Source organism: Amaranthus tricolor, chromosome 13 (assembly GCF_026212465.1).
Source record: "Amaranthus tricolor cultivar Red isolate AtriRed21 chromosome 13, ASM2621246v1, whole genome shotgun sequence".
NCBI classification, from domain to species: Eukaryota; Viridiplantae; Streptophyta; class Magnoliopsida; order Caryophyllales; family Amaranthaceae; genus Amaranthus; species Amaranthus tricolor.
In genome coordinates, this window is record NC_080059.1 from 19,529,691 (window position 1) to 19,551,354 (window position 21,664).

Here is a 21,664-nt window from a genome sequence, read left to right on the forward strand (position 1 = left end):
TACCTATTTGGGGATATAACCAAATATAATTGGTTTTATAATTGTGAACATTTGACATAGGTTGATGTAGTTGGAAGTATAACATTATTTAGTGTGGGTTAGATCATTTTTAGTTGAGATTATAACATGATGTAGTGGAAGTATAACATTGTTTAGTTGCGGTTAAAACAATGTTTAGTGTGGGTTATATCATTTTTAGTTGGGGTTATTATATAAAATATTAATTATTTTCCAATTTATAGATTAGATTTTCTTGAAAATTAAATTACTGATAATAAAGAGAGTTTGTTAATTTTTATGTACAACCCCAAAAATTATACTTACTCTGTTCCAATATACTTGCTACTGATAGTGACATTTTTCCACTAAACATGTTACCATCAATAGCAAGTATTTCATAACGAGAAAGTGAATATCAATACCCAAAAAACTTATTTGTACAAAAAAATAATTAAACATTTAATGAGTAAATTAATGTTTTCTAACCAGCTATATGGTTTTTTAAAACAAAACCTTAAAAAAGATGTCTTTTCACTTTTGATGACATTTTTAATACGTACCTAAGCGTTTTCTCTTAGTGTACAACAATGGCGGTCGACGGAGTTCCACCCATCATCGCAGCTCAACTTAACTACCTTCTGTCTCACTCCCCTTACTCAATCAAGGTAATTTCCCTCCTTTTTTCAAGATTAGTTTTTCTTTCCTTTTCAGAAACCCTAATTTTTATAATTTATTCGATTTCAGGTTGAACAAATGTGGTCTGGCTCGAAAACCCTGCCTTGGATTGATCGATTTAGTTTGCATATCCCCTTTTGCCTCGATTTTATCAAATGTGAGTTTATCATCTATGGCTTCTGTTTCCGATCCGAAACCCTATTTTGTTGTCATTGGTATGGGCATGGGCACGGGCACGGGCACGGGCACGGGCATGTTCAATGTGTCCGAAGAGATTGATTAGCCTAAATTACGGATTCAGATATTAGTTTATTTTAAACTTTACTGTAGCTTAATTACTTGTTTTAGCCCAAAATTTTGAAAAAATATAATAGACACGAAATTATTTTGTATTTTTGCTCTGCCCATATTTATTGTTGTTAGGAATATTGGTGACTTTTGTTCACCAAGTATTTAGGACTTAATTAAGGTAATTAATTGAGTATGTTGCCTGTTGGCATGGATTAAAAAGAGCCAGATGCTAGTTTGGGATTGGATGGAAGGGAATAATCAATGTACAAATGATCGAGCAATCATTGGTTGGAGAAACCTTGGGCACCAAGGTTAGCAACGAGCCTAAGACAAGTGTAGGATGCCCAAATAGTGCATTGGGATTTGGGGACCAAGGGACACGTTGTACAAAGTTGAGATCCAACTAGAAACTTTATGCTCGAACGAGCACAAGCCACCAGAAGTCTTTTGCCTTGTTTTGTTCATTGTGCTGATGTTTTTATGTCTTTGCCTTATTTTTGCCCGATATTTCCTATATATAAATACCACACACCTAGGTCATATGTTTTAGCAAGCCAAAAATCTAATATATTAGCTATCCTTTCTAGCATATTATCCTCTAACATTAAGTCTTTCCTCCCCATTAATCTCTCCATTGTCCCTTGAAGCTTGTTGCTTTTTTCTTTTAAACACATTATTAATACAACCGTAGCTGGGTACAGTGAATGTAGCCTTTAATTGGTGAACCACCTTAAATATGGTGTTATTATCTTTTTTGCTTTTCTATGCCTATTCATTACATACTTGCATATTTTCTTTAGATCATTGCTTGATCTTGTAGCTTGTATTTGCTCCACATTTTAATCGTTGATTGATTTTTAGGGGCTATTATATTCATTATGGAGCCAAGTAAGGGTTTCAAATACTACTATTAGTTTACACTCCCTCACATCTATTTCAAGTGTGCCATTTGCCTTTATAACTTGCCAATGCACTAATGTGACTCTTAATATCTCTAATTGTTTATAATTATAATTTATAAATTGTGATATTCATTATATTTACATTGAGATGAATCAAACAAGATCCCATTGTCTATGATTATACTTATAGATCAAGAATAAAATGCAAACCAAGATTGATTGGTTAATAGTGCTAAATCTCAAATGGGACACTTGAAATTTATGAGCAGGAGTATTAGTTTACTATGCTTCTTTTGAATTAAAGTTTACATTACTAATTCTAAAAAAAAATGTACTTGTTTCTTGTCTCAAAATTTAGGAAAAATATATATTAAATTGGTTTCGCCCCTATTTGTTGTTGATGTATTTTTGGGGGATACCATATTCAATGTGGAGAAAATTAATGGTTTTAAATATTAGTTTTATTTACTTCCGGCGTTCCCTTTTATTTGTCTAATTTAAGTTTTTTCACTTCAGGAGAGAGAAACTTAAATTAAATTTATTGAAGATAAAATATATTTATGTGGTATTTTGTAAGATTTATCTTGTTGTAATCATGCAAAGTTTTTTAATATATAATTTTTATAATTTTGTATGATGCGTACGTAGAGATATTGAGGCTCAAAATTTGCTTTGAAATGCGTGCAAAAGTTAAAATGGACAAACAAAAAAGAAACGAAGGGATTTTTACTTTTATTTAATAATTGTATTTAGGCTCTAAATTTTGGAACTTTTTTTGAAATAAACATGAAAGTATTTTGAATTTCTCAACTGTATTTATTATTGATGGATTTAGGGGATATTATATTCAATGTGGAGAGTCCATTATCAGCACCCGATGTAATATTTGGGGCAGAAGATGATAAATTTCTTCCATTTCTTATGTCTGGTGATCCTAGTAAATCACCTATGCATAGTTTAAGTAATTGGAATAGCAAAGATCCTTCAAGATTATTGAATCTTATTCTTCAACTCAGGTTTATCTTGCTCCAAAAATTTAAATCATGGGATTTGTAATTTGAGTTGGGATTTTTTTTGATTTTGTTTCCTTTAAATGCAGGGAGTTTTATGCTGCTTATCAATGGAAACGTGTTGGAGATGTTGATGATGAGAGAGTGAAGTTTGAAATTAGCACTATCTTGTCTAGGGAGGTAGTGCTTCTTTATGTTTGGGTTAAATATTTTTCTTGTTTAAGATTGCTATATGTGATTGGTTAAGGGGAGCCTTGGCGCTTCGGTGTAGATGTCGAGGTGTGACTGAAAAGGTCTATAGGGTAAGGTTTTCCTACATACTCTTTTGTGGTGGAACCCTTTCTCGAGCCTTTGCTCAGTAGGTTTTTTTTGTGTAACGATTGTTTTTTCTTTTTCTTTTTCTTTTTTTCTTCAAAATAATACAAGTGATTTTGTAGCAGATTTTTGGGTGATGTTTTCTTAGTAGAATTGAATTTTAAATGAATTTGGATCGTAGTTGGAAAAGTGTTGTTTAACATAGGTGCTAGAACGGATGTGACAGCAATATACATAATAGACTTGTTTGGAGCAAACAAAGGAAATTGTTTCTTTCGAACTGCCTACTCCTTGTGTTATTTAATGTTTGCCCTAATTGACTAAAAAATGTTTTGAAGAGTGCAATTTTGTGACATTACCCTCTCAGAATAACATAACCAATAGAACAATGAAAAAAAAATCCCATTTCTTATGGTTGCTTGTTTGATAGGATGGTTAAGCTAGTGCATGTCCCGTTCTAATTGAGGCTATTTCATGTCTTAGGCTCCACTATTTTCATAAAAAGAACCCCTGGCTTTGAAAGTTTTTGTCCGTACAATTCATAGTGTAAAAACAAGGCCGCATCGCATCGCATCGGTCGTGGTCTTCAAAATAAACGGATCGATATTTCCCGCGTTGTAAAGGTGTAAAAAAAATCGCGTTTAGGGCCGAATTGAGGGATATCTTATAGTGTCGATCGATATTTAGGCGTTACAATAACCGCATCACTCCTGTTACCGCATTAACGTTCCGTTATCGCGATTGTGACCGTTACCGCATTTTTACACTATGCCATACATGATTCCCATAATCTATGTCTTTGTTTCAACGATCTCAAATCTGTTAAATACGAATATCAATGGACCATTGACCCTGAAATGTTTTCATTGTATTTTATGTTTATTTTTAGTTCCTTTTTTAAATTACTCTAGTACTTATAATGTGTACTGAACGTGCTGTCTGTATAGCCGATAGCAAACCATATGAATCTGAGCCATCATGCATCAATGTTAAATTCCATCATTTTGGAATGAAACTTGTTCCCCAAACGCAAAGACTCCATTATGGGATCATCCATTGTCAAAGGGGAATAGGGGAAGCTTGAAAGGGAAATGATTCAACATATGACATTGGACAATAACGTCATTATGGAAAATTATGTGCACATATACAGTAGCTGAGTAGCATTTGAGTTCACCTAGTATTATAAGGGTGTGTTGGACTTTTTTGTTTTCAATCTTGGAATCCTAGTGCAAAGTTACAAAAGCACCCAATGTAGTAAAAGAGGCATAGAAAATTGAGAAATGTTTGGAAAAGTCTAGAAAAGCTCAAAAGGGTAATTTTATTACATTGTTATTGTGTAGGGCCTAGTGGTGATGGTGTGGTGAATGTTCGTATTGCTACTTGATCGCTTTTTTATTTTCTGATATCATACTTTTGAAGGTTTTTTTTTCTTTTTTTTTTTTTGGAATTTGACGTACTTATAAGGTTTCATTTAGAAGAAACAATTTCAATCATCGAAGTTCTTGACATCAATAATTGTACTATCCATTACTTCCATTGGTTTGCCCGTATCAAGCATCATGATTGTATAGTAATCTTCCCCCCCCCCCTTCCCCCCAAAAAAAATATATGGGTGTTATGCCTTAGATCATCTCTAAGACCCCATGTCAAAATAATTATTGCCAATCATCTATAAGATCTAAATATTTTGTATCACCACCCACTATCTATTTAACCTGGAATATTAGCTAATTAATCATCTACCACATCTCAACATCTTACTCCTTAGCTTCGCTTTATTCCTTCCCCCATTTAAAATTAACTTGCGGTGTTTGATTCCTTTTCCCTCAATCATGGGCTTCTCCCCAATATGTTTTCACCTTATGAGTTTAACCACTCTAGATTTCGAGCCTATACAATTTTCATTGAGAACCAGCAGTTAGAAAAGTTAGAAAATTTACAGAACAATCTTTACCATTAGTATGCATCGGTGAGAAATTTTGATTAGTGGATCAGTGTCACTATTCTTTGTCAATATGGATGTATTGGGCTCATGTAGTTTTGATTCTGGAATTTTAGATTTTGAACTTTCTTGTTTTAATTCCAACTACTTACAACCATGTTGTCTTCACATGGTTTTTGTTAAAATGAAATTTTTATATGCATTGATTTTTAAATTTTAGAATTTTCTAATGAAAATTAAATCTGAAGAGAACTAAATTTGTATAGATTTAAACTTCTTACTGCCTTTTCTTTGTTTAACAGGGTTTTTAAGCATGTGGTATACTTAATTTAAAAAGCGCTATCATTCTCGCCAAAAATGTAGACTGATGTTCCTAAGGTTTGTATAATTTGGTTTACTTGTGAGGTTGAATGTGTTTTGTTGTTGACGAGAGATTTAGGGTGATGGGATTATATTTAAGTGTTGATAGTAGGTTTCAGTGGAAGGTGAAATCAAGAAGGGCGGTTGTGAAGTGTTGGTGCAATTATTAGGGAGAAAAAGGAAATGGAGGTGGAAGGGGTCAATTATAAGTTGGTAGTTGGTGGAACTAGATCTAGAGTAAGGATTTTGGTTGCTGATTGTGGGGTGTGCTATAGATCAGATAAGGGAGTTTGAAGAGATGCTTACGGGCTAAGATTGTTTTATTTCTCTGTTGCCCTTGAGAGTGAATAATTAGGGGTAGTGGTTTGTAATACTCCACTACTGTTCTGCACTTATAGCAACGGAATTAACACAGAAAAAGAGATGAGATGAAGAAGAGAAAAGAGAAAAAAGAGAGAGTAGAGGTGGAATGCTTGTATATTATGTAACCAAGGTAAGGTGCCCCGCTAAACTCTTCGAGTGGTTGAGTAACTCCTTAGTGTGAATACACAATTCAGTGAATACAAGCATGAAATCTGATGATATATCCTACCTCTATTTATACATGATCTCATAACAGAATAAGAAGGGAAATCCAATGCATAACTGAAAAATGCAGGCCTTAACAAACTCCAAGATTCTCTGCCAGCTCAACCTTCTCAATTCTTCTTGTTTCTTCTTTTGTAAGTGAGGAAAGTACGTGGGCTTGCTGCTGTACTTGGGCCGCCACTTTGTTCTGGGCTATTCATTACATGCCTTTTAGTTTTCCTAACTCTTTCCCCGGTTTTCTTCTTTTCCTTGAGTTGGCTCTTGTCTCTCCTCTAACCCCCATCTCTTGACCTCCCAGTCTTACAATTCAATGTAACTTGGTTTCCTTCTTCTATTAGTTGGAGCAGTAGAAAGTTACTACTAGTACTATATGTCTAGTACCACACCCATTTCTTAAAATGAAAGGATCTAAAAAGGTGTTGGTTGATTTCAGAATAAAATTGACTGAATTTAGGTTTACAAGTTGGAGAGAACACTATTCAGTCTACTTCCTAGACATATAGAGTCCGACTTGATAACTCTCCCTTACTGTACCAATGATGCTTTGATGGTATTTGATCGTACACAGTTGGAAGTTGGAACACTTTAATTTTGCTTGAAGACATAATTTATATCTTCCTAGCAGCCTAATTCATATAACTTCATATTTCACCTAATACTTGCTTTGATTATTCCTTATATGCAAAAAGTAGAAAGGGAGTACACTAGTAGTATTGCCTTAAGTTTCACTTTGCATTAGTGGTTAATGAGGAGTCTTTAGGAGCTAATGTACAAGGAAGAACAATGTCTCATTTTCAGCAGAAAAGCAAGCTAACATCGTAATAATGCAAGCATTTTGAAATTTCCCTATACAAAGGAAATGTTGTAATTAGTCATGGAGAAATTATATTAATCTGTAACATAAGGATAGCATCCATACCCCTTGAATATCATTTTTTGGATAATTGATACGTGCCTAAGAATTGTTATTGTTCACGTCAAACTTTCATTCATACCCAATGTTGTGTGTGCACAGATGTCAGTATATAATCCCACTTGTAATCGCCCCAAAATGTGACAGATAATTAATGGGTACACCTGTCGGTTGGACGGTATTAGGTCAAGACATTTTCGATTGGGTCAACTTTGGGCCGGGTTTGTGTCGGCCCAATGGTTTAAGGACTTATATAATTTTTTTTTCTTATCATTATTTTTTAAAAAACATACAATAATTTTTTTTTGTTTTCATAGAAAATATTTTTATGTCAAAAAGGACCTTATAATAAAGAAATGTTAAATCAAAATTATAGAAATTGACTGTAAATGTAATAGGTTCCAAATAAAAAAGATGAACGGTCGGGTTTGGATTTTGGTTGACCCAAATTTTTTTGATTTTTTGGGATCAGGTTGTTTTCGGGTCACTGTTTAAATTTCCAGGTTATGACCCACTGTTTTCGGGTCAGGTTTCAGGTCAATTTGGGTCACGGTTAAAACTTGAGACGTCTATATTGGGATATAACCAAAAATATTATTTTTTGACCCGACTTGAGTATCACATCTGTGGCCTGACCTGACATATTCTGACATTTTTCTTCCAAATCTAAAATTTTTGAGTTTTAGGTTATCATTTTGAGTCATATTCTGTCTGTTTTCCATCTTTTTTATATTTCGAGTTGATATTTCCTCGTTAAGATCTTTGATCTTATATTTTAGTCCATTACATTTATGGTATATGGTGTTTTTAAGAATATTTAATGATAAGGAAAAGAACTAAAAACTGTTTACCTTTTGGGTGGACCCCAATCCAGCATGAAACTGACTCGAAAACAGCCCGACCCAAATCAATCTGACCCAAAACATACTTGGCAGACCTTTTTGACTGGTATAGTGTGCATTTGATTGGTCTATGTGCATTTATTTCAAGTGTCATGGGGGCTGGCTACTCAACTTCTATTCCTTGGAAATTAACCTGTTAGCAGCTTTCGTATCTTGCATTCAAACCTCTCCTTCGTTATATGTTCTTTCTTTCTTTACTTGTTAGGGTAAGGCAATAAGATGTCCTTTCCGAATCATGACTGCATGCTATAGATAGTCTTTTCTAATTTATCTTAATGCTGAAGTCTGAATTAGTTGCTGGGATAATATTATGGTAAATTGATTGTTTATGGTTATTTTATATCCTCCATTCTGGTCAGTGTACTTGATGATTAATCATCATTTCTTGTTTTAGGGGATTGAGATGTTTTTGTCAGGAATTGAAAAGGTATTTACATATCAGAATTCTTGTTCTCATATAGCCTTAAATTTTCATAGATTGGAGATTATTCTGGTTGTGTCATAATACTACTGCTTCTGATTTCTTAAACTTTAGCATAGCCAGAGGAGGTTAAGTTTTCAATACCATTGCTTGGGACAAGTATAAACAATATGGTCCCTGGTTGCTCCTGGAGACAGCAGAAAATTTATTTACAGGTATGCTAATGTGTTTACTCCCAAAACTTGGTATATTTCTGTTATTATGAGATTACTACCACTGTGTCATTGAAGTGTATTGTCCATGTACTAATTAATATAAGGTCTAAGATGAAGTACATTCAATCAGTCTTTGAATTAGTGACTAGTATTTGTAGTGAAAGTGGAAAATTTTCAAAATATGGACAGATACATGAACATGAAGGTTTAGTTCTAATCTCTAATGTATAAATCATGGGAAATTACTTGAGACAATGCCCTTTCTATAATCCACTTGCTGTTTTTGTATGTATTTCAACTTCTTTTAATTCTTTTGTTTCCTGGAAGTCTTCAAAACTGTGGAAACTTTGATCTATGTGCATATATTATAAGCAACTTCATGTAGGTCATTCTATCTTGAGCATGGTTAGAATCTTTGATATTTTCTGTGTTCTTTGTATTTGCAAGTAGCAACAGTGATAAATGTACTACAGTGTACACTCTTGGCTAATATCTTGGCTACAGGTGATATATCCAATTGGTAGGAAGTATCAATCTGCTCCGCAACTGAAATTGTTATCTACTCCAGAGTTGAGGTCTCTATTTTCTGCTGAAGATATCAAACTTCCTACTTGGTCAGGCGGGATGTATGTATGAAAACTCATGAGGAATTTCTCCAGAGGCGATGTACTGGTGTCTCATAGTATTTCTCAATAATCCTTTCTGTTTGCAGGTGCATGGCTGAGTATCTTCCTGGTGTAGAAGAAACTATCCAGATGCAGGTTAATCTCGTGTTTTAAGTCTGTATTCTGTATCCAAGTATTACACAAAATACTCATGATTTGCTGATTCGTTTCCTCTTAATTAGATCTTGGAGGCAGTTTCTCTAATTGGGGTGAGAAAACACTTTATTGAGACATTACCTGCTGTCTTTGGGAGACCTTTGGAAGCCGAACCAGTATGTACTAAAAGCTGAATCCACTAATGTATTTTGATTATGCCTGTAAATTCATCAACTTGTAATGTGTTTGTGTGCATGTGTGCAGATATTTTGCAGGAAGGCAACATTTCTTGTTGCTAATGGAGTATTCACATTTTTGGTATGTTTAGGTCCTCATTTCATTACTCTGCAATATGCTAAAAATCGATTAAAAATTTCTTAGATGCGTGCACATTTATCTGCTTGCGATTAACTTCGGCCATTGGAACTCAACAGTTATCGTAGCTTGATTTCTCTTTGAAATGCAAATTATAATGCTTGCATGGAATACAAACTCGCTTGTAACGTTATGTAACAGTCGTTATGTAACCTTTCTGAGAGCTGTTGTGGCGTTAAATCCCATTATAACGGTGCATGAAATTTCGTTGCGCGTTGATCGTTACGTAACATGTGACATTGATATTTCCACTGTTATGTCTAGATTTTAAAGTTTGGTATTTGGTTTAGATTCAATACAAAACTAAATCAAACCAAATCAAAATTGGTTTTGAATTGTTCATTTCATTTCCAATTCATATTTGATAAATTCCGATTTCAACCAAACGAATTGCATTTTACCAAACCAAATTAAGCCGAGTTTTTAAGATTGCATCGAATGTCCATTTTACACCGGAAATCCAAATTGAACCTAATGTTATAAATTAAAATATATAATAACTTGTATTTTGCTAAAATCAGCAGGTAAGCTACTAACTAATCAATAAAATTTATACAAAGCATTTCAAAGCAATAATAACTATTCAAATTCAAGAAAAGCATCCTAGAATGAGTTCAATACAGATATTTTAAGAACATAAAATTTGAAACAACCATTTTAAGTAAATGAAAATAAGCAAGGATCCAAATCCATTGAATGATCCAAATCAGCAACAACAAAAATCTTCAACCTTCAAGTTTTTCAAGATTTTCCAAAGCTTCCTTCAAAATTGCAGAAACCATAAAATTAAGGAATAGAGTTCACATCAAATCAAAAATCAAAAAATTATAAACACAAGCTAAAAGTTGAAAACAAAAATACAAAAATCAATAAATTCACATCTTACATAAACAGATAAATAAAATCAAGCAAATGTAATGAAAATAAAAAAAATACAAACTCATTAGACCAAATAGAAAAATGTTAGCAATACACAAAACGTAAACAAAGAAACTAATAATTAAAACAAGTTCATAGCCTAGAAAGAATCTAATTGAAATTATTTGTAAAACTAAGTGTAGAAAGATGATGAAAGACCATAAAAACAAATTGGAAAAACTGAAGCATAGATTTGAATTGAAAAAATGAAACATAAACAAATCAAAAAAATGAAACGTATAAATATAAACTAAAGAAAACAACGAAAAAACCTACTTTGGCCTTCAATGGGAGGCATGCATTTTACAACGAGAAGAAATTAGAATTTGTGTTAGCCGTGAAATGAGAGAGAATGAGGACAAAAAGAAGAGAATGAAAGGCGACATTGAAAGAGTGAAGAATGAGAGTAGGGTTTGTTTGTGCATTTACTCTTTACATTTTTTTCAAGTCGGGCCAGGCTTTTTTGGTGTATACGGTTTTTAGAAATCAACATCGACACTGAACCGAAAACTGAATAAAACAAGTTTTTTAGTTCAGATTCAAACCAAACTAAAAGCATTGTTAAACCAAATCACTAATTCAATGTGTTTCAGTTTGGTTTTCGATTTTTCACCAAATAACCTACACCCCTAATTGCAAAGATATTTTACCGTTTGTCCGTTATTACGTCATTTGTCAAAAAGAGGTCATAGAAATTTTCTTCAAACATCTCTCTAAATTGTAGAAAAAGTTCTTATAATATCTTTCGGATAAAAGTTCATTATCACCCATTAACTTTAATTATTACGGATGACTTAAGTTATATATACCCATAATTTTTAATCATTAAACAAAATAATCAACTAATGAGTTAGTTTATAATCCACTAAAAGTATCTCATATAGTGAAATTATGATAGTTATGGGCATATTATTGCATTACTATAGTAGTTAACAACAAAAATGCAATTATAAGTTTGAAACTCAACTTATGTGATTTTTTTTTTCCCAAAAATTCACACTGCGTCGGCAGCGATTCGCGTTATTACTTCGTTATAGTAGTTTCTGTGACAACGACTGTTTCCGCGAATGGATCTAGGATCGCGCTTTTTTTTACATGAGTGCTTGTGCTTTGATTGCCAACTATTGTGTTATCTAATGTTTGCTTTTTCTTTTTTTGTTGTAGGTGCATTTTCTTATTCCCCTCCAATTCCCTAAGCAAAAACCAACGCTAATCCTTCAAAGTTCACAAGTAAGTTTTGGCTAAATTTTACTTTGATATCTTGTTTGCTAGCTGTATGACTAGTAATCAATCTTAGCATAAACCAGCAAAGCTTAATGTCATTCTTATGTCAATGACGCTCCATCCTCAAACATGTGCTTTCTTTAGAAATTTCCAATGCTACATAATACTATAGTCCCTGTACTCGTGGTAATATAGTGGTAATGATTTTTATGTTGAATATAAATTGTTGGGGATATGTACAAGTATATGAAGGTCAAGATATGACATCCTTTGTAATTGTAAAATTGTTTCACCATTATCGCCATTTAGTGCCACTTACCTTAACCTAACGTGTCGTAGGAACTTTGAAGTATTGTATGTTTTGGTTTATTTTAGTTCATAATGTCAATTTTTTTCTTGTGTATATGACTTACTTTTGTCTATGAAACATAAGTTTTGATTGTTGATTGTAGCTTTTGTGATAATGACTGATGTAGTTGTTGAGGCTTCAATCGATTGTTTCTTTGGTTATTAAGTATGAAGTAGCTTCGATGTGTTTCTTGTAATAATCTTCTTCCATATTATATTTACTTCCACAACATAATGCCAATGAAAACCAAAGAAGAAAATACGCACGTATGTTTCACACCAACTATTAAGGAGGGACCAAGTGTGTTTGCAACCTACAAAAGAAGGCGTAAAAAATTTATTAGAGGAGAGCAAGTAACTAGCAAGAGTGGAATAATTATTCTGTTATGAGAATTCTGTTTTAGACTTTTAGGCTTAATAACTATATAATGATATGATATAGGGAAAGATCAGGCAATGAATGAATGAATGATAAGTCTTAGAGTTAGCAATGCTTGAAATGTGATGTGCTGTTTCTTTTCTTTCTTCTCCATTTTCTTCCTTAACTTTTCTTCTCTTTTCTAGAATCCATAACTTGATCCATTACTATTGGTATCAAAGCACTTTCTTTCGATCCCATGGGAAATCCTACTAATCAACAACGTGCTGAACAATTTAAACAAAGATTGAACAAGAATTGGATTCACCCCAAATGTTCAACGTTGGAGGAACATTGGTCTTGGAAACAAAAATCAATGGAGGAATGATTGTCTAGGAAACATGAATCAATGGTAAAGCTTTGGTTATTATCATGAAGGGGCAATCAAAACTTCTTGAAAGGGGTAATTTGACCGAGAAAATCAAATGCATACTAATGTTTGTGGAAGGCAAGTTTCACCCAATGTTCATGGTATTTTGGGAAAGAACAAAGAGTAGGAGTTTGAATTACCACATGGAATCTTCTCGCCAAATGATGAATTGAATAGTAGAGGGTACCAAAATGAAGTTAGTTCTAACCCACGGTTTAAAAAGTTGGATTACCAATTTTCCATAGTGGTCATGAAGCTGAAAAGTACTTTACCTTCTATGGATTGACTGAAGAAGAGAAAGTAGAAGTGGTTATGGTAAGCATGGAGGGTGAAGCGTTATTGTGGTACCAATGGGAGAATGGCCACACTCTAGTAACAAAGTGAAAGGATCTGAGGCTCTTATCTTAAAACACTTTCGTACTTTGGATGAAGGTGATTTATATGAATAATGAATGTCTATTGTTTTTGGTTGTTAGTTTATATAGAAGGATGTTTGTGGAGAAGGTGATGCATCTTGATTGGGTTCCCTAGGCTATGATGATGTGGTGTATTCTTAGGTGGTTTAAAAGATGTCAAGAAGGAAATGAGAGTATTAGGGCCTACTAAAATAGAAAACACCTTGGATTGGGTAAGAAAATTGGCCAGAATTTAGGATCCAATCTTGGTTGGGGAGAAGATTTGCCTCTTTAAAAACCCTAACATCGTACTAATAATGCTAACTATTTTTAATCGTTCGCCAACCAAGAGTTCACTTCTTTCTTAAATGGGAAGTTGTAGATGAGTATGCTATCAAGGGTCAATTGGAAGAACCTCTTTGTTACCACAGTCCACAAGTTTAGGTTCCGCATATTGACCCACACTCCCAAAACCCACCTTTGTGGTTTACGCTATATCGTATTCACATAGCAAACCATGGGTAACCTACAAGAGAAGGAGGAAGAAACAATGCCAATGCTGAGCTGGCAGAAACGAATGTTTGATAATTTATTTCTTATGTCATAACAGAATGTAGGGTGGAGGAGATCAAGTACAATGTATGGGGGGAATGAATCAGTTATATGAAGTGGAAAGTAATCTAGCAAGTAGTGTAAATAGCCGAGAAATAATGTAATGAAGCACGTCGAAACTGAATACAAAATACCTTGAAGCTTGGGGGGTTACCGATACAACTGTTCTATTGCCTTTTTCTATTTTTGTTCTTCAAATTTATTTTCTTAATTTCTTCTTAACCTGTGAAAATCATAGAAAATCTAGTATCAGAGCTATCAATGATGGCAAACCCATCACAGTCACAGAGGCTCGGACAACTAGAAAACCAAGTTCACAACCTTCCCACCCCGAATAAACTCAGAATTGGATAAATTTTGTTCTAAAATTACCCAAAAAAGCATGGCCCTTCGCTCCCAAATCGAAACCCTAAACCAACAAAACACCACCCTATCCTCACAAATGGAAAATATCTCCCCAACCTTACAATTGCTGGGAGAGAAACTCACCACTCCAAACGCACCAACCTTTGAAATCAACCAAACTCAACCCAATTTCAGAGTCACTCCAATGATGGAGAACGACCTTAACTACTTTTGAAATACCAACAACTCTGAAACGAGAAGTTGGAAAACCAAAAAACTTGACCTACCTATGTTCGATGGGAATAATCCCTATGGTTGGATCATGAACGTGGAACATTTTTTTTAATTCTATAGACTGAATCAAGAAGAGAAGGTGGAAGCGGCCTTGAAGGAGACGCCCATGTGTGGTTTCAATAGGAGCATTAGAGAAGGTCGATTGTTCGTTGGGACACTTTCGATCGACTAACCAAGGTTTATTGCATGAGCAATGGCTGGCTGTAGGGAAAGCTAGGACAGTGGCTAATTACTGTTTGGAGTTCCTCGGGAGAGCCACCTATTTGGCAAAAAAATCTAGAATTGTTGTATTTTGTAGCTTTCATTAATGGCATGGAAGAAGAGGTGAAAAGAGAACTCATAGTTCATTGACCAACAACCATAGAGAATACAATATTGGTCATTTAAAAAAACCAAAAATTAAATGTGGACCACAGGAATTTGAAAGACCCACCTAAAGAGGGATTTAATAACAAAAGAAACTCCTCATCTTTTATGACCCACTCTTTTTTCCACCCACAAAAGAACCTACCATCTCCTTCAAACCCGACAAACCAAGAAACTTACTACCCAAATTCCAGAAACCTTTCCCATCGAACCCACCTCTAAAACCCTTCAAACTTATCAAATAACAAAAACAATTGCTACCCAGAAACTGTCCTAAGCTTAACTTTACCAACCAGGAGATGATGGATAAACGAGCCAAAGGTCTTTGTTTCACCAGTGATGACAAATGGTTTTATAACCACATCCGTAAGAATCGAAGAGAACTTAGCGTGATGCTTATAAGAAATGATGAGGAAGGAGAACTAGAGAAGGATAAAGGGATAGCAAAGGAAGATGGGGACGAAAACACCATGGCATAAATTTTCTATATGCTCAGTAGTGGGATTGACTAATCCAAAAACCATGAAAATGAAGGGTGAAATTGGGGAACAAGAAGTAATTGTGATGATTGAATCTAGAGCCATGAATAATTTTATATCCTTAACCACAGTAGACCGCCTAAATATACCAATTTTTGATCAGTGAAAACTTGGGGTCACTTAGGGTAACAGGGAGAAGGTATGGGGAAAAGGAGAGTGCAATAATGTATGACTGACCCTACAGGGGATTCAGATTAAGGGGGACTTCCTAATCCTAGAATTAGGGAACACTGATTTAATATTGGGGTTGCAATGACTAGAGAAGTTAGGAGAAATAGCAACTAACTAGAAGATCCAACATATGCTTTTTCATGGGAACAGGGAGTAGTGGAACTTAGAGGGGATCCTTCACTAGGGAACTCAAATTACCCTAAAAGCCATGGAGAGAGTATTAATGAAAGAAAACAAGGTGTACTAATAGAGTTGACGTGTGTAGGTGTGAAGCAGGAAAAGTAATGGGAGGTTCCAGTATGCAGTAGCTTTAACGGAGGTAGTACAGTTACATCAATCCATCTTTGAGACCCCTAAGGATTGTCTCCATGTCGTGACTCGTGAGTAAGATCATGCAATTGTACTCAAAGAGGGAGCAAATCCGTTTAGTGTTAGGCCATACCGCTATCCACAAATCCAAAAAAAATGAAATTGAAAAGATGGTACGTGACATGGTACAAGGTGATCGTTTTGGATAAATACACTTGATGAGCTTCATTGGGCAAACATATATCAAAGTTGGATTTGAAGTCGGGATATCATCAAATAAGAATGAAGTTAGATGACGTGGAGAAAACCGCATTTCGTACTCACGAGGGACACTATGAATGCGCCAGCTACCTTCCAATCTCTAATGGATGAGGTATTTCGGCCGTTCTTGAGACGCTTTGTCTTAGTCTTCTTTGTGACAATTTTAGCTGAACAGTAGAGGAACATGTGCAACATTCACACACTGTTTTGGGTATACTGGAAGAAATATATTGTTTGTGAATAAATCAAAGTCTGGCATTGGAGTACCGCTAGTGGCCTATCTAGGTCATATTATCTCAGGAGCAGGGTTGTCCATGAATTTGGAGAAAATAGCTGCTAATCTCAAAGAGTTAAGGGGAGTCCTTGGTTTGACAGGGTATTACGGTAAGTTTGTGAAAGAATATGGATCGATTACTAGGCCACTCACCAATCAATTGAAAAAGATGCGTTCAATTGGAATACAGAAGCTGCAACATTTGAAGTTTTGAAGGTAGCCATGACTAAGCCCCCGTTTTAGCATTGCTTGACTTTGAGAAGAAGTTGGTGGTGGAAACTGACGCTTCAAGTAGTGAATAGGGGCTTTTTTGGTTCAAGATAAGCATCCAATGGCGTTTTTTAGTATAATCTTGGACCTCGAGCCAGCTTGAAGCCCATTTACGAGAAGCAATTGATGACAATCGTATTTGCATTTATCAAATGGAGTCATTATTTGTTGGGACATAAATTAATGGTAAACATCGATCATAGTAGCTTACAATTTCTTCTTGAACAAAAGGAGATAGGAGTTGAATATAAAAAATGTATAATAAAATTAACAGGGAGTTACTGATAGTCGAAAATCAGCTATTCTATTACCTTTTCTATTTCTGTTCTTCAAATTTATTTTCTTAATTTCTTCTTAACTTTTAAAAGTCATAGCAATTTAATTGTATTAGGGTAATGGCATGTTGTTGTGTTGCGACTAGTGTCTCAAGCTTAGCTTAGAGGGGGACCACACTAGAGGACAACATATAAGATAATATTGCTTTTACTTCAATATATGAAGTACATTGAAATATTGGAGATTCGTCCTACGCATACACGTAGCTGTTTTACGAAAGAGCTTTCTCATGTTATGACTACATGTTCAAATGCACATTTAAATTGATATTTTGAAATGGTTGACTGAAAAAAATATAAAACTTTACTTGCCACTGGCATAGAGGTAGTTTTATATGTATATATAATATTTGAATCACTTGCTACTGCAGCATTTCAACACACAAGGGATCCCAGTCAAGTCACCTCCTATGTCAAACTATCCTTGGAGTCCCAGATGGGAACTATCAGAAATGGCTTCTCGGATCTTGTAATCTTCTTTAGAGCCCTTGTTTTCCTTTTTTGGTTTACTCTGACCTAATTATTCACATTGCCTACATTTTTACATTTATGTTCTTTTTTTCAAACAGTGATTTCTTAGTCGAAGAGTCTTCCAACTTCAAGAAGATTTGTAATGACGCCTTGCAACGTTAGGGCCTGTACCTGTCACTGGAGCTGTAAGGCTATTTCAGAATCTGTAGGTGCACACTAAGTAGATTAGGAAACCTATTTCCAATGTGGTAAAACATTTGATTACTATTCCTTTATACTGGGAATCTCTCCTCTTTTGGTTGCAACAAATTACTTCTCTTGATGGTTTCTATTGCTCATCTAATTTCTATGGTTTATCTTGTTTTGCATCCTTCATGGTCAGTGTATCCTGACATAATGAACAGACGGAGAGTTTTTTTTCTCTAAAAAGACCTTATATATATAAATTTAGAGCAAATCAAGCCATGATCCCATTATGCCGACACCATAATGTAAAAATGTGGTAATGGTTGCGATCGTGGTAACGTAATGATGGTACAGTAACAGGAGTGATGTGGTTATCGTAATGCCTAAATATCGGTCGAAACTGTAAGATATCCCTTGATACGGCCCATAATGCGATTGTTTTACACCTTTACAATGTGGGATATATCGGTTCATTGTTTTTGAAAACCTTTACAATGCGGTTGACGCGAGGAGATGCGACCTTATTTTTACACTATGATTGGCACTGTTTAGGCCTTGACGAGGGCGTAACACTCTTATTTTTCTTTTTCCGTTTACTTAAAAGTGTGTTCTCTAGGATTGGACTGAACTAAATTGAATTAAACTTCAGTCAGCTTATTGAACTGGAATCAAGTTTGAAAAGAACACATCCCTAATAGTAGTTTCGTCTTATATTGATAAGGTTGGAGGTCTAGTGTCTACCTCAGGAATGAGAAATGTTAAATCATTGTGGCTTTATGGTTGTGTCTTGAGTATGTTTGGAGCATCCTATGTAATGAATTGCTGTTCCACCTTTTATTCATTTGATAGTCTTTTCTTGGAAGGTTGGGATGCTTTCATCCATGATTGCTACTTTTCTATACACAAGTTGACTCAAGTAGCAAGGATATAATTAAATTAACTCGAAATATATTGACTTGTAATTGAATGAGCTAACAAGACCTCAACCTTGACTTAACACGATATTGATTCAGCACACATGAACCCAATACTGATCATAACTCGACTTTTATTATTTTATTTTACTATGTACCCGATATAAACTTAACTTTTTGAGTGAAAATTCAGCATTATTCAATTAAAACTTTCGAATTTAATTTAATTTAATATTTTAAATTGACATAACTAAAACTCAATATATAGTCCTATCTAAAACCCAAACAAGTAAATTTAATTTACAGCCTTGTCCACCATAGTAGAGTTATTATTTATTACCGTTTTGTGAGTTGATATGTAACAGACAAGAAACTATTTTTGCTATAATTATTATTGGTATTATATATAATGAATGATGTAAAATAATAAAAGTGCTAAGTAGTCACCTCATGAACAAAAACAAACAAAATGTGGAGCTGTCATAAGGTAGATCCAGTCTCAACACTTACTATCATACATTCATTCATACTACTACTACTTGTTAATTATTGAAGCCCCCCCCATTACTATAATTTTCTCCTAAAATTGTCTGCTTTTGGTCAATAAATTATATCTACGTGGGTCCCATCCACACACTCCATAACTTAGTCCATGTTTCCAACTGAATCTTTTCCCTTGGTTAAATTGATAGACAATTTCTAATACTAATTTCTATATGAGATAGTTTTATGGTGAGACTGTTTCTATTGGGCTGAATTAATATATATTTTTTTCTTAAAATAATCATTTATAACGTTAAAGTAATTACTTATAATTTTAATATAATTACTTTTTATAGACTTAGAGTAAAAACTTATAACCTTAAAACGATTACTTATGATCTTAAAGTAATCAATTGAATAAATAAACTATTATATGGATCCATTTCATGGTGAGATAGTCTCATACAAGTTAATTTCCTAATATACTTTCATCTTATAACTATAAATTTATTACTATATCTGAACATATTGTGCTTAATGAATTTTGATTATTATGCAAGTGTAGCAACTAATACAATCATAAATATGGATTTGTTTTCCACAATATCATTTACAAATTATTAATCCATTTATTTTGGTACAAATATTTATCTAGTGGGATGAGTGAAAATATTTCCCCCCATCACTCCCTAAATAAGATAATAATCTCATCTTTACTTCATCCAACTCCTACCACAGCACACGGTCTGATTTAGTCTGGTCTGACTCTAAAATTAGACCAAAAAAATTTCGATTTGAAAAATTTTCAGACCGGACCGCTTAAATCACCAGATCGGACCGGACCAAACTATTCTACAACGGTCTGGTCTACGGTTTTTTATTTTTATATTTTTTCCAAATTAAATATACGTGTTTATACTAATATTTCGTACCTAGAATGACCAAATATAATAATTTGTAATTTTTTGATTATATTTATATTATTTAAGTATATATTACTATTAAAATAACTACATCTTGAAATATCTAGATAGCAACATTTTTTTTTTAAAAAAAATTATGATTTTTGGTTATAGTACGGTTTGCAGTCTGGTTAGGTCTGAAAAATGAAAAACCAGAATCAGAACGTAAATCGTAATTTAAAAAAAAAAAAATCAGACCAAACCGTTTAGACCGTAGACCAGACCAAATATTAAAATCACAGTTTGATCCAGTTTAATTTGCGGTTTAAACCAAACTCTGTTTAACCTGACATCATCTTTTATTTATCTTTTATATCAAATTCACTTCATAATTTAACTTTATTTTCCACTACAATATTTACCCTCAATATATAAGATACTTCTATCGCTAAAATTCTATTGTTTTGTTGAACATAGGAATTTGAAATTAACACATGATGGTGAAATTATCGACATGCTCTTGGTAAATTAAATTCCTAACATTTTTATGTATTAGTTTTAAAAAGTATAATTTTAATCCACCAATAACCACGCAAGCTACTACACTAAATATGTGCCTAAATAATACATATCTAATAACATCTCTGTTAATTATGTTTAGTATTCCCGCCATCTTAAGTTAGTTGCTACATATTACTTTTTAAGTTGTTTCAAATTAATTGCTATATTTTTATATTAGAAATATTATCCTCACCTATATATTAATGTAAAAGAAAATGGCAAAGAGTGGAGTTGAAATATTCCGTATACTAAAAAGTGATTATTCGTTTTCTAATCAATAATATTTATTAATGTTTATTTAGAGAGTATTGTTGTATTAGAAGCTCAATCACTCTAGCCTGTCTTGCATTAGATCGTTTTACTGTAAGGCGATATCATAACAAGAAGCCTATAAGCAAAGTTTTAATTATTAGGCTATTAAATCTATATATGAGGTGTGTCTCACTGTGAGACCGTGTGCAATCAATAATATTTATTCAGAGAGTAGTGTTGTAATAGAACCATGGAGTAACTATTTATGACCAATTTATTTATAAATAGTATTACCTTGGCCAGTATTTACTATTTAGGGCATCCGAGGTAACCGATCGCCTAAGACTCCTTCGAATTTAAGGGGCTTTAAATATAATTGTGCTATTTAGACTCAGTTTTGAGCAACACTTTTTAATTGATTTATTTATAAACTTTTTTTATATTTAAAGTAAATAATGCTGAATTATTTTTCTTGAAATAATTTTTTTTTAACTTTTAAGTTTTAATATAATAAATGACCCAATTTTAAAAGACATAAAAAAAATAGAACCTCTAAAAACTTTGCTCCTCCCTAAGTATTAGTTAATATATTTCCAATAACATAAATATTCTTACACCAACTAGTAAATATAAATACTTTTAACTAGTAGTTTAGAAATAAAATATAAATTAAAATTTCAGAAATCTTAACATTATTTTTTTAAAAAAATAATAATTACAAAAGTAAAAAAACGTAACCTCCCTTCCTCTTCCATGTTCTACGACAGTTACTC

The 21,664-nt window shown here is 33.5% G+C and overlaps 1 protein-coding gene and 1 long non-coding RNA gene across 2 annotated transcripts; one reads left to right on the forward strand and one right to left on the reverse strand.

Annotated features, from left to right (window-relative positions):
• Positions 1 to 476: 476 nt before the first annotated feature.
• On the forward strand, positions 477 to 18,050 carry LOC130798969 (uncharacterized). The gene is made up of 13 exons (XM_057662059.1): positions 477 to 665; positions 745 to 832; positions 2,704 to 2,884; positions 2,968 to 3,058; positions 8,296 to 8,328; positions 8,442 to 8,537; positions 9,042 to 9,163; positions 9,250 to 9,298; positions 9,385 to 9,474; positions 9,563 to 9,616; positions 11,756 to 11,821; positions 17,494 to 17,591; positions 17,692 to 18,050. The coding sequence occupies exons 1-13, from the start codon at positions 588 to 590 to the stop codon at positions 17,753 to 17,755; spliced, it is 1,110 nt and encodes a 369-aa protein (XP_057518042.1). The 5' UTR covers positions 477 to 587; the 3' UTR covers positions 17,756 to 18,050.
• On the reverse strand, positions 12,370 to 14,702 carry LOC130798970 (uncharacterized). Its single transcript, XR_009039159.1, has 3 exons — positions 14,591 to 14,702; positions 14,093 to 14,181; positions 12,370 to 12,477 (listed from the first exon to the last, which is right to left on the reverse strand). It is a non-coding gene; the product is annotated as an uncharacterized LOC130798970 (long non-coding RNA).
• Positions 18,051 to 21,664: the final 3,614 nt, after the last annotated feature.